The sequence below is a fragment of the Plecotus auritus genome (genome assembly GCF_963455305.1).
Source record: "Plecotus auritus genome assembly, chromosome: 14".
Lineage (NCBI taxonomy): Eukaryota > Metazoa > Chordata > Mammalia > Chiroptera > Vespertilionidae > Plecotus > Plecotus auritus.
Genome location: NC_137780.1, coordinates 4,132,709 through 4,145,717, shown reverse-complemented (window position 1 = coordinate 4,145,717; position 13,009 = coordinate 4,132,709). Strand labels below are relative to the sequence as shown.

General features: G+C 59.9%; 1 protein-coding gene across 1 annotated transcript; it reads left to right on the top strand.

Moving 5' to 3' along the window:
* The first annotated feature begins 1,337 nt into the window (after nt 1–1,337).
* Nucleotides 1,338–12,408, top strand: AGT (angiotensinogen). Its single transcript, XM_080651336.1, has 5 exons — nt 1,338–1,703; nt 4,486–5,330; nt 8,365–8,632; nt 8,740–8,884; nt 10,080–12,408. Exons 2-5 carry the CDS (start codon nt 4,502–4,504, stop codon nt 10,281–10,283), a joined length of 1,446 nt encoding a protein of 481 aa, XP_080507462.1. The 5' UTR covers nt 1,338–1,703; nt 4,486–4,501; the 3' UTR covers nt 10,284–12,408.
* Nucleotides 12,409–13,009: the final 601 nt, after the last annotated feature.

The following is a 13,009-nucleotide window of genomic DNA, read 5'->3' as shown; positions in this document are numbered from 1 at the left end:
TGATAGCGATGGTCTGCATTACAGGAACAGAGCTCGCTCATGGCCGTCTCGTTTTTATTCAGAGGAGGGGCTGGCAAACTCTTTCTGTAAAGAGCCAGATATTTGTGTTGATTTCAGAGAGGAAGGGAGAGAGAGAGAGAGAGAGAGAAGAGAGAATCATGGATCGGCTGCCTCCTGCAGGCCGTCTATCCAGCCCAAACCATGGGCATGTGCCCCGACTGGCAATCGAACTGTGACCTCCTGGTTCACAGGCCGTCACTCCACCACTGAGCCACGCCGGCCGGCCTTCTTCCCCTAAATGTCTTTGCAATGTTTTCCGTAGAGGAAGAGCTGATCGCTAAATAAATATTTTTTTTCCGGAGCTCGGTTCTTGCAAGAGCTAGCACCTCGGGCCACTGGGACAGCACGTCAGTCACCCAGCGACAGAGCTTTTCCGTGGAAAAGGCGGGTCGCATGTTTCCATCGGGGCCGCCGATCCTTATCTCAGCTCACTGCCCGGTGAGCGGAACTGCCCTCCGTAGACGCTTCCCCGGGACCAGCGCCAAAGCAAACACGGAGCTCAGCGGCCGGCGGGCAGGGGCGCCAACACAAGGATGCCCCCGCGGAGAAGTGGGTTTGGACCTTGTGCGTCCCGTGTCTGATTTACCGGACAAGGAGAGGGAGGGCCCTAAAGCTCACCGAGGACCAGCTGCCCTGGTCAATAAGAACATGCCCGCTGGCGCGGCTCAGGGGCTGAGCATCCACCTAGGAACCAGGAGGTCAGGGTTCGATTCCCGGTCAGGGCACATGCCCGGGTTGCGAGCTCCATCCCCAGGGTGGGGCGTGCAGGAGGCAGCTGATCCGTGATTCTCTCTCATGGTGGATGTTTCTATCTCTGTCCCCCTCTGCCTTCCTCTCTGAAATCAATTTAAAAAAAAAAAACAAACACAAAAAACATTTTATTTTTTAAAATATATTTTATTGATTTTTTTTTTTTTTTTTTTTTACTACAGAGAGGAAGGGAGAGGGATAGAGAGTTAGAAACATCGATCAGCTGCCTCCTGCACACCTCCTACTGGGGATGTGCCCGCAACCAAGGTACATGCCCTTGACTGGAATCGAACCTGGGACCCTTCAGTCTGCAGGCCGATGCTCTATCCACTGAGCCAAACCGGTGGGGGCAAAAAAAAACAAAACACATTTTAAAAAAGGAAAGAAAGAGTCACCCCAGGCCTCTGAGGAGGCACATTCTCGGGCTGAGGGGGCAGAGGCCCCTCACACACCCACACAGGATGCTCCACGGCCCCCGCTCCCGGGAACTTCAGTGAATGTGTAACTGGGCCTTGTCCCAGCGCATTCTGTTCAGCAGGGAGCGCATCGATCAGCCACTTCCTGGAAGCTGTCCCCGCAGGAGTCCCGCTGGCGTCCAGCCCCCTCATCAGGCCTGGCTGCTAGGCCCCCTCCCCCACCGTGATGTAACCCCTCTCCCCAGCCCAGGCACAGGACAGTCTGGGAGCGGCTCCATCCCCGCCCCTCACATATAAATAGGGCCTCCGTGGCCCGGCCAGGGAAAGAGGCTGTCCTGGTCTTGGGGACAGAAGCAGAAGGCCTTGGTGTTGGGGGCTGACGCAGACAGTAAGCCGGGAGTGCCTCTCCACACACCACCCGAAGCCCCAGCCCCCAGTCGCTCCCAGGACAGCTGAGTCATCTGCTGGACCCAAAAGGTGGGGTAGGGGCTGGGGTGGGGGGCAGAGCAGCTGGAGGGTGGTAGCTAACTGCAGCCAGGGGCCGGGGGCTGGGGGCCAGGGGCCGGGGGCCGGGGGCCAGGGGCCGGGGGTGACCTGGGCTATCCTCCCTCAGCCCCACCCTGGGTCCCTCTCCCAGGCGTCACGGTGGCCGGCCCCCGCCCCTGCCCCACACCAGGTTCATAGTGGCCAGGAGTCCACAGGGTCCTCTTCCAGCCAGAGGGACTGCGCAGCTTGCGGTACAGGCGGGGGGGGGGGGGGGGGGGGGGCGGCTGGGGGAGCGGAGGGGCCAGGCTCAGGGGGCCCAGGGCTGTGTCCTTGAACCCCTTTGGAGCAGACCTGTCTCCGGTCCTGGGCTCACGGCCTGGGTCCGCGCAGTCAGGCTCATCGCCGTCTCCCTGAGCCTCGGTTTGCTCCTCTGTAAATGGGGCCAATAGCAATTCCTGGCCTCCCTTGCTCATGGACTAGGGCAGGGGTGGGCAAACTTTTTGACTCGAGGGCCACCATGGGTTCTTAAACTGGACCGGAGGGCCAGAACAAAAGCATGGATGGAGTGTTTGTGTGAACTAATATAAATTCAAAGTAAAGGAGCGGAGGGGAGAGCAAGAGAACCGGATAGAACAGCCGGATCCGGCCCGCGGGCCGTAGTTTGCCCACGGCTGGATTAGGGTGTCAGTGAAGAGCACCAGAAGGTGAGGGTGCTTTCCAAACGTTCAGATAAACTGAAAAGGCAAATTCTTACTAGTTCGTTCGGGAGGCGGTCTAGATCGGTGCTTGTGTGTGTGGACGGGGGCTTCAAGGGGTTTGAATCCTAGCTGTGTCTCTTATTGGCTGTGTGGCCTCAAGCCAGTCCCTAAACCTCTCTGTTCCTCTGCAAAACAGCATTCTTTACCTTATTTGACAGCTACTTATCAAGTAACTACAATGGCCCAGGCACTTTTGGGGGCAATGTGGGAGAACCCTGCCCTCGAGGGGGTGTGCGTTCACCTGGGAGGAGATAGGCAATAACCACTCAACATCTATCTATATCAAAGGCTACGTGACTGACTCTATGTATGTCCTACCGACCGGCCAGTACATAGGACGCGCACCGGCAATTTAAAAATTAATGCCTACTCGCGCGTGCGAGATACATAGAAAGCTCTTGATGGCACCAATCGCACGCGTGTTTTGATTTTATAACGCTATGTGTTATATACTACTGTGACGTGTCGTTTTCTGCAGTAACGCAATTACCGCATGGATCTTTCTTCTAACTGATGTCCTTCCAATGTGCACGAATCTGTGCACCGGGCCACTGGTGATAAATAAACAGGCAGATAAGCAATGCGGGGTGTGACAAGGTGACCAGGGCCAGGGTATCGGGAGGCAGGGCAGAGGGGCAAGAGTGGCAGGCGCAGTGGCAGCGTGGAGTAGGGCGTCCGGGAGCCCACCCTCCCCCTCACCCCTGCAGGAGTGGGGCACTTGGTGAGAAGAGGAGGGAGGCTGAGGTAGGAAAAGCCTGGCGTGGTGCCTGGCAGTGCTAAGCGTGGCATTAGTGTCAGCTGCCACCCTCGCCGTTTGCACGGAGCCACCAGGTGTAGGGACACCGAGAAGGAGGGGCTGGTGACGAGGGAGACCGGGCAGGGGTGAGGGAAGAGAGACCACGGGGCCAGGACCACCCACGGAGCCTGGACCCCCCCCTGCTGCCTGCTGACCCAGAGCCCTCGGGGCAGGAGAGCCATCACAGCCTCTGCCTTGAAAATGACCCGTGAGATTGCGTCACCGGAGCGGGGCCTGTGCCGTTCACTGTTCACCGGTGCAGAGCGGGAGGGGGCTGGTGCCCCTGCGCCACCCATAGGTTTCCCCTGACGCCGCGACCTTTCAGCTGAGGCCCAACACGTGAAACAAAACCAACGAAAGCACGCCTCCTCCGGACCGGGTGTGCTGCACCAGCATCCCATAGCTGTTTTCTTCTTTAAAAATACCTTTGTGGCCCTGGCTGGTGTGGCTCAGTGGATGGAGCGTCAGCCTGCAGACTGGAGGGTCCCGGGTTCGATTCCGGTTGGGGACACATGCCAGGGTTGTGGGCTCGATCCCCAGCAGGGGGCGTGCAGGAGGCAGCCGATCCATGATTCTCTCTCATCATGGATGTTTCTGTCTCTCTCTCCCTCTCCCGTCCTCTCTGAGATCAATAAAAATTTATAAATATATAAATTTAAGGGGAAAAATAAGGGAAAGGGAGAGTGAGAGAGAAACATCAATGAGAGAGAAGCATCGATTGGCTGCCTCCTGCACGCCCCACACTGGGGATCGAGCCCACAACCCGGGCATGTGCCCTGACTGGGAATCGAACTGTGACCTCCTGGTTCATAGGTGGACACTCAGCCACTGAGCCACGCCGGCCGGGCTATAGGTGTTTTCTGGGGACCTTGAATCCATTTCTTCTCCTGGAAGTTCACAGACATGAGGGGTTTCTCTAGGCCAGTGGTCGGCTAACGGCGGCTCGCGAGCCGCAGTTTGCCGACCACTGGGATAGGGGCTTAATCACAAGGAACAACAACAAAGCCTGTAATTATTGAAATCGAGAGTCTAGGTCAGTGGTCGGCAAACTCATTAGTCAACAGAGCGGCAAACCGCGGCTCACGAGCTGCATGTGGCTCGCGAGCCGCAGTTTGCCGACCCCTGCTCCAGGCGAATGGCTGCAGGACCATGGGAACCAATCGGGCTCCAGGGCACTCAGTAACCTTTCACCCTCCACCTTTCACCTTTCACCTTTCAGGGCCCGCAAACGCTCCATGTGTCCCGCAGGCGTGGGCTTCAGGGCCGCCTTGCTCTGCCTCTTGACCTTGGCTGGCCTGCCCGCCGCCGACCGGCTCTACATACACCCCTTCCACATGCTCGTCTACAGCAAGAGCAGCTGCGAGCAGCTGGAGAAGCCCAGCGGGGAGACGCCCCCGGACCCCACCTTCACGGCCGTCCCCATCCAGGCCAAGATGTTCCCGGTGGACGAGGAGGCGCTGCGGGAGCAGCTGGTGCTGGCCGCCCAGGAGCTCCAGGGCAAGGACAAGATGCGGGTGGCCACCGTGGGCATGCTGCTCAATTTCATGGGCTTCCGCATGTACAAGACGCTGACCGAGACGCAGGCCGCGGCCGGCGGGGCCGTCCTCTCCCCGACGGCGCTCTTCGGCACCCTGACCTCCTTCTACCTGGGGGCCCTGGACCCCACGGCCGGCCGGCTGCAGGCGTTCCTGGGGGTCCCCGGGGAGGACCAGAGCTGCACCTCCCGGCTGGACGGCCACAAGGTCCTGTCCACCCTGCAGACCATCCAGGGCCTCCTGGTCCTGCAGGGAGGGGCCGGCGGCCAGGCCCGCCTGCTCCTGTCCACGGTGCTGGGCCTGTTCACAGCCCCCGGCCTGCGCCTGAAGCAGCCTTTCGTGGGGGGCCTGGTTCCCTTCGCCCCCGTCACCCTCCCGCGCTCTCTCGACCTGTCCACCGACCCGCAGCTGGCCGCTCAGAAGATCAACAGGTTCATGCAGGCCGTGACCGGGTGGAAAATGGGCAGCCCCTTGCGGGCGGTCAGCCCAGACAGCAACCTGCTCTTCAACGCCTACGTCCACTTCCAAGGTAAGGCCCAGCCTCCGTGGGCTCCACGCCAGGCCGGCGCCAGGGGGTGGCGGTGCTCTGTCTCCGTGGCCCTAACGCCCCACGTTTCAGCTGAGCATTGCCCGGCCCTGGAGGTGGGCAGGCGGCGGACACGGCCAGGAGGACGGGAGTGGCTGTCCCCTCCGGCTCCTTGGATGACGGTCGGTTGGGCAGAGGCCCGCCCCCCTGCAGCCCTGGCTCTGCAGCTGCTACCCTGCCTCCTGTCACCCCCATCCTCTAATTCCCTGTGTGCGGTGAAGAGGTGTCACTGCTGAAGACGTAGACACAGAGAAAGAAAGTGACTTGCTCCCGACGGCCCAGCCACGAGCGGGGACCTGGGGTCCAAACCCACACCTCCTGACCCCCACAGCCCAGCTTCTCGCTCAGAAGGGCTGGGTTTCTGTCTCTCTCTTTTTTTTTAATATATTTTATTGATTTTTTACAGAGAGGAAAGGAGAGAGATAGAGAGTTAGAAACATCGATGAGAGAGAAACATCGATGAAAGAGAAACATCGATTCAGCTGCCTCTTGCACACTCCCTACTGGGGATGTGCCCGCAACCAAGGTACATGCCCTTGATCGGAATCGAACCTGGGACCCTTGAGTCCACAGGCCGATGCTCTATCCACTGAGCCAAACCGGTTAGGGCTCATTTTTATTTTTTTAAAATTGATTTCAGAGAAGGGAGAGGGAGAGAGAGAGAGAGAGAAACATCCATGATGAGAGGGAATCACTATCGGCTGCCTCCTGCACGCCCCCCACTGGGGATCAAGCTCGCAACCCGGGTACGTGCCCTGACCGGGAATCGAACCTGGGACCTCCTGGTTCCTAGGTCGACACCCAACCACTGAGCCACGCCGGCCAGGCTGGGGGCGGGACGGTGAGACTTCATGTGCTGCTGGGAGGGTTGGAGCCCTTGCTGGCAGGAGTCTGGGTGGGCAAGCGTCCTGCCCAGAGGCCGTCCCGACGGCCGTGCTGTGTGCACTGCGGACGGGAAGGGCCTGTCCAGGCTAACTCCCAGGGGAACACGCCCTCAGGTGGTGGCTCTGTGATTGACGGGTGGGCTGAGAGCCCTGCCTCTGAGGGACATGGATGAGGTTCCATCAGGATAAGCAACCTCGCCCTGGCTGGCGTAGCCCAGTGGTTAGAGCATCCGCTTGTGCACCAGAGGGTCCTGGGTGTGATTCCTGGTCAAGGGCATGTACCTGGGCTGCAGGTCCGATCCCCACCCCCGAGTCGGAACGGGTGTGGGAGGCAACCCAGGGCTGTGTCTCTCTCATCGATGTTTCTCTCCTCTCCCCTCCTCCCTTCCACTCTGTCTGAAAAACGCTAATAGCGACATCCCGTTACGAGGGCCTCAGGGCACAGGGGTATGTCTCTAGCTAGGGGGACAGCGTTTGGGAGCCCGTGGGCTCCGGCCGCCCTTTGCCCAGCACCGCTGACCCCCCTGGCCCTGGTGCTGGCCCTGGCAGGTTCCGCCACATCCGTTGACTTAACCTGGAGAGATTGACTTAACCTCCGGACAAGGATGGACCTTGCAGGGGAGCCGGGGCGGGAGGCGGGGGTCGGTGCGGGGGGGATAGGGGGGTGGGGAGAGGCAGCCCCTCCATGCAGATTCCAGCGTCTGTTTGTTTCAGTTTGTTGGTGGGGAAAAGTCCTTTTTTCCCCTCTCTAAACTAAAAAGCCTCCTGCTGGGCCTGGGGGCAGGGCTGAGCTCCCCCAGGGAGCGTGTGCAGAAGGTCACCAAAGCTTCTTTAAAAAAAAAAAAAATTATTGATTTCAGAGAGGGAGAGAGAGAGAGAAACATCCATGATGAGAGAGAATCACGGATCGGCTGCGTCCTGCACGCCCCACACTGGGAATCGAGCCCGCAACCCGGGCATGTGCCCTGACCGGGAATCAAACCCTGACCTCCTGGTTCAGAGGTCGACGCTCAACCACGGAGGCACACTGGCTGGGCGGAAGCGTCTTTTTTTGAAAGGGGGATGTATCGGCGTGACTGGTCAATAACATGAGACAGGTGTCAGGCGTACAGGTGCACGGCACAGCATCCGTCCGTTGTAATGCGTGCTCATCACCATTAGTCGCGTCTCCTTCCCTCATCCTTCACCCTCCTCTACCTCCCCCACTCCATCCTGTTGTCTGTCTACAAGGTGTGTTTTTCTTCCTTAATCTCTTCACCCTTTTCACCCAACCCCTCCCGCCCGACAGCTGTCCGTCTGTTCTCGGTCTCTGTTTCGTTTGTTAGTCATTGTGCGCATTAGATCCCCCACGTGAGTGAGACCCTGGGGTGCTTGTCTTTCTCTGCCTGGCTCATCAGAGTTGCAGGGGGTGGGGGGGCGGGTCACAGCACACGGGAACCTCTGCGCCACCTCTTAATTTTCCTGTGGACCTAAAACTGCTCTGAAAAAGTAACTTGAGCCCCAGCCGGTGTGGCTCAGTGGATAGAGCGTCAGCCTGTGGACTGAAGGGTCCCAGGTTCGATTCTGATCAAGGGCACGTGCCCGGGTTGTGGGCTTGATCCCCAGTGGGGGACTTGCGGGGGGCAGCCGATCCATGCTTCTCTCTCATCATGGATGTTTCTCTCTCTCTCTCCCTCTTCCTTCCTCTCTGACATCAATAAAAATATATTAAAAACAAAAAGTAACTTGATGAAAAAACAACCACAGAGCCAGGCCTGGGGGACCTCAGGCTCCGGGCCCGGCTGGATCTGGGGCGGCTTGCCCCATCAGTTCCTAGTGGAGGTGGCGCCTGAGCCCTCGGGTGCCCCTTGTGGGCCGCAAGTAAGGGGACAGCGGCACAAGCTCGGGTGTGCCCTCACGTTGGCAGCTGCTGTTCCCTGAGCGGCTCCCGGGGCTGGGTTTCGCAGGAGCAGGACTTGGCTGGCCCCGGGGGAAAGCAGAGGCCTATGGGGTCTGCCCGCCTCGGCCTGCCCAGCCCGGCCCCCGGTGGCCCCCCCACCTCCCCGTGCCCGCCGCCCGGCTGACTCTCCCCCATTCTCCGCCTGCGCCTCCAGGACAGATGAAGGGCTTCTCGCTGCTGCCGGGGCTGCGGGAGTTCTGGGTGGACAACGCCACCTCCGTGGCCGTCCCCATGCTGTCGGGCACGGGCACCTTCCAGCACTGGAGCGACGCCCGGAACAACCTCTCGCTGATCCGCGTGCCGCTCAGCGCCAACGTGGGCCTGCTGCTCGTCCAGCCGCACGACGCCGCGGCCCTGCCCGGCGTGGAGGCCCTCACCTTCCAGCACGACCTCCTGACCTGGACCAAGAACCTGGCTCCCCGGTAAGGCCCCCGGGGGACCAGCTCAGGGTGGGGGGGCCAGCCTGCTCCGTGGGGCCCAGCCGCACAGGGGGAGCCCCTGGGCCACCTAACCTGGGTCCCCTCCGCAGGGCCATCCGCCTGACGATGCCCCAGCTGGCGCTGCGAAGCTCCTACGACCTGCAGGACCTGCTGGCCCAGGCCAAGCTGGCCACCCTGCTGGGCGCCGAGGCGAACCTGGGCAGAATCAGCGATGAGCACCTCCGAGTCGGGCAGGTACCGGCGGCCCTGCCCGATGGGTCTGTTGGCTCCCGGGGTGGGGGGTGTCCAAGGAAGTGACACAGAGGAAGCTTCCGGAAGGTGGGGCGGGGCCGGACGGGGAGGAGGCGTGGCCAGGTGGGTGTGCCCAGGTGGGAGAGGCGTGACCAGCGCTTTCTGGGCCTGTGCAGAGGCAGGTGGAGAGCGCAACCCCTCTCACCCCGTGCTGGCGGCTCTGCCCCGCCTGCCCGGGCTCCTCCCAGACCCGACAGCAGGGTCCAGGCCAGGAACGTGCCCCCCAGCCCAGGGCCGGCCCGTGGGACAGCTCCTGGCTTCCGGGAAGCGCCCCACAGGGGACAGACGGTCCCAGGCCACAGGGGACGATGCTCCTCAGCTATGACAAGGGGCCTGCCTTCTCAGGCTCAGTGCTCGGTGCTGTGGACAAACGGGGTCACGCCCAGGCCTGGCCTCAGAGCCCACTGTTGGGGGCAGGAGCCGTCTGTGCTAAATGACCTGGGTCAGACCTGGCCGGTTCGGCTCAGTGGATAGAGGGCCGGCCCTCGGACTGGAGGGTCCCGGGTTCGATTCTAGTCAAGGGCACGTACCTTGGTTGCTGGATCCCAGCCCTGGTCGGGGCGCTTGCAGGAGGCAATCAATTGATGTGTGTCTCTCACATCGATGTTTCTCTCTCTGTCTCTCCCGCTCCCTTCTACTCTCTCTAAAAATCAATGGGAAGATATCCTCGGGTGAGGATTTAAAAATAAAGAAAAATAGCCCCAGTCAGTTTGGCCCAGTGGATAGAGCGTCTGCCTGCAGCCTGAAGGGTCCCGGGTTCGATTCTAGTCAAGGGCACGTACCTCGGTTGCAGGCTCCTCCCCGGCCCGGGCCCTGGTGGGGGGCGCCTGCAGGAGGCAACCCATCCATGTGTTTCTCACATCAATATCTCTCTCTATCTTTCCCTCTTTCTCCCACTCTCCCTAAAAATCAATGGAATAATATCCTCGGGTGAGGATTAAAAAAACAAACAAACAAATAAAAATAAAGAAAAGAAATAAAAATGAATGAGTGGGGTCACCCACACACGGGTGGCCGGGGGTTCCGCCGGGACAGCCAGGTGGAAGGTGGAGACAGGCGGGTCTGAGCAAACCTCTGCACCCCGTCCTCGGGCCCCGTGGGGCTTCCAGGAGCGACCCCAACGCTGGCTGCTTTGCAGGTGCTGAACAGCGTTCTGTTTGAACTCAAAGCGGACAAGGGGGAGTCGGCCCAGCCTCCCACGGAGTCCGCCCAGCCTCCCACGGAGTCCGCCGAGGTCCTGGACGTGACCCTGGACCGGCCCTTCCTGTTCGCCGTCTACGATCAGGACTCCACCGCCCTGCACTTCCTGGGCCGCGTGGCCAACCCGCAGAGCGCGGCGTGAGGCCCGCCACGCCACAGGCCACAGCCGGATGAGCTTGTCAGCACCGCCTTCCACTTTGTCTTCCCATGAGCCAGCCAGGAGCCGAGAGCAGCCCTTTGTCTGGGCCTCAGGTTTAGGGGGACCTAGGGGGGGGCGGGGGGCAGCAGGGGTGGTAGAACCAGCTTCAGCTCAGGGCGACTGTTCCAGAAAGAGTTTGCCCAGACCAGCCTGTGTGTGGAAGCCATCGTGGCTTCCTCTTTCATTGGGAACGGAAACTGGGTTCAGGAGTGAGACCCCGCCCTGTGCGGCCCTGGGGGGGGGGGGGGTGTGCAGCGTGTGGAAGGGGAGCCCTCGACCTGCGCGCGCGCCACACGCCCACGTTCTTCTTGGTTTCCCCGTTCTTCTTTCCCGCGGCGCGTGGGAGTTTTGGAAAACGCCAGCGCCTGGATGTGCTAGAATGTAACCCCGTGGCTGGTCGTCCTGCTACTAATAAATCTTACAATGAAAAGCAAGAAGGAAAGATTCTCCCTTTCACTGCGCAGAACAAATGTATGTCATTGAGCAGACACACAGGGACTCAGAGTCATATTTTCGTTTTTTTCTTTTCTCTCTCTTTTTTAAATGTTTTAAATTGGTTGGAGAGAGAGAGACTGATTTACTGTTCTACTTATTTCTGCATTCATTGGTTGATTCTGGTATGTGCCCTGACCGGGGATCGAACCCATAACCTTGGTGTAGCGGGACGCTGCTCTAACCACTGAGCAACCCAGCAGGGCTCTGAGCATACTTTGGACGGCATTCCCACGGGAGGCGGGGCCTGCACGTAGCCATCCTTTGAAGAAGCTGAAGGTGGTGTTTTCTGGACCTTCCTTCCTACGGGCAGTGACCGTCCGAGTGCTGGACAGGCGGCCTGGGAGGCTGGGAAGGGACAGGGCAGTGGAAGCCTCCTTCCGGGACTCAGGTCAGGCTGTCACTCACTGTCCCATTTCCTTATGTCTGTTGAGTGTCCCTGCCGGCCCTCCTCGGGGGTCAGCCCGCCCCCCAACCTGCTAAATCCTGGGCAGAGCCTGAGCAGGGGGTGGGCGCTGGGCAGGCCCTTCCTGCTCCCGGATAACGGGACGCTGCTAAGATACAGAGAGTACTTCCTCCTTCCATCCATACCCACCAGCTCGGCCCGGCCCGTCCGGCCCAGTGGTTGAGCAGCGACCTATGAACCAAAAGGTCACGGTTTGATTCCCGGTCAGGACACATGCCCGGGTTGCAAGCTGGATCCCCAGTGTGGGGCGTGCGGGAGGCAGCCGGTCAATGATTCTCTCTCTCATTGATGTTTCTGTGTCTTTCTCCCTCTTCCTTTCTCTCTTTCTAAAACTCAACAAAAACACATTAAAAAAAAAATACTGACTAGCTCACAGGCAATGACCCACAGCCACCAGGAGGGCAAAGGAGACGTGACAACAGGGACGGACGGGGCTGGGAGCACGGGGTGGGGCTGGGAGTACGGGGTGGGACTGGGTGGCCGGCTTTAGAGCTGACCAGGTGCCTTCCCGTATGTGCTGGCATCGGCTTGGGCGAAGGGTCCGAGTGCTGCTTGTAGGTGACTGCCCTGCCCCCCTGTGCCCAGGCCTCGCCCGCGCCTCTGCTGGGCCATGGAAGCCGCACTCAAGGGGTGGAGTCGCCCGGAGGCGCGCGAGGGCAGGTGGCCGTCTGCTCCTCTGACGGAGGCCCAGGCCCGCACAGAGCAGCAGCGACATCCCCCACCTCAGCGTGTCCCCGCACATCCCGCCCGCCCGTGGGGTGAGCGATCTGACCAGGCTGTGCCCTGCCAGACTGGCTGGCAGGAAGCCCCGCTCGAACCCCTGCTGCTGTGTGACCCAGAGCTGTGACCCCACCTCTCAGCCCACCCCCTTACTTATAAATTGGGAAAGTTGCTTTTCTGTATTTTTTAAAAATATACTTTTGCCTTAACTGGTTTGGCTCAGTGGATAGAGCATCAGCCTGTGGACTCAAGGGTCCCAGGTTCGATTCCGGTCAAGGGCATGTACCTTGGTTGCGGGCACATCCCCAGTAGGGGGTGTGCAGGAGGCAGCTGATCGATGTTTCTCTCATCGATGTTTCTAACTCTCTATCCCTCTCCCTTCCTCTCTGTAAAAAATCAATAAAATATATTAAAAAAATATATATATATACTTTTATTGATTTCAGAGAGGAAGAGAGAGAAACATCCATGATGAGAGAGAATCATGGATCGGCTGCCTCCTGCAGGCCCCACCCTGGGGATGGAGCCCGCAACCCGGGCATGTGCCCTGACCGGGAATCGAACCGTGACCTCCTGGTTCATAGACTGACACTCAACCTCTGAGCAACGCCGGCCGGGCACATTAGGTTCACTCTTGGTGCTGTACGTTCGGAGGTGCCCGCTGAGTGACCGGCTTTGTGCTGGCCATGGGGACGCAGCAGGAAGCCCGCGTCACCACCTGGGATGCCGTCCTGAAGTCGCCCCGGGGGACTGAGCACGTGAGCTGGCCCCGCCACGGCGCAGCTAGCGGGAGAGGACACTGGTACCAATGGTTCTCTGCTCAGCGGGCGGCTGCGCTCCGGCTGTCGCCAGGAGGAAGACACTGCCAACTGACCGCTGGTCTCTGTTCCCAGAATTTCTATGAACGGGAATTTGGGTCAGGACGTTACAAGGATACAAAATCCCAACATCTTGCGGATTATTTAGCACAGAAGTCTTCATTCTAAGGGTT

What these genes read in the sequence shown, in the direction of transcription:
- AGT (XM_080651336.1), top strand. Translation starts at nt 4,502, where the DNA reads ATGTGTCCCGCAGGCGTGGGCTTCAGGGCCGCCTTGCTCTGCCTCTTG. An exon ending in ACCAAGAACCTGGCTCCCCG is followed by an intron (nt 8,633 to 8,739) that starts GTAAGGCCCCCG and finishes TCCCCTCCGCAG; the next exon opens with GGCCATCCGCCTGACGATGC. An exon ending in AGCACCTCCGAGTCGGGCAG is followed by an intron (nt 8,885 to 10,079) that starts GTACCGGCGGCC and finishes GCTGCTTTGCAG; the next exon opens with GTGCTGAACAGCGTTCTGTT.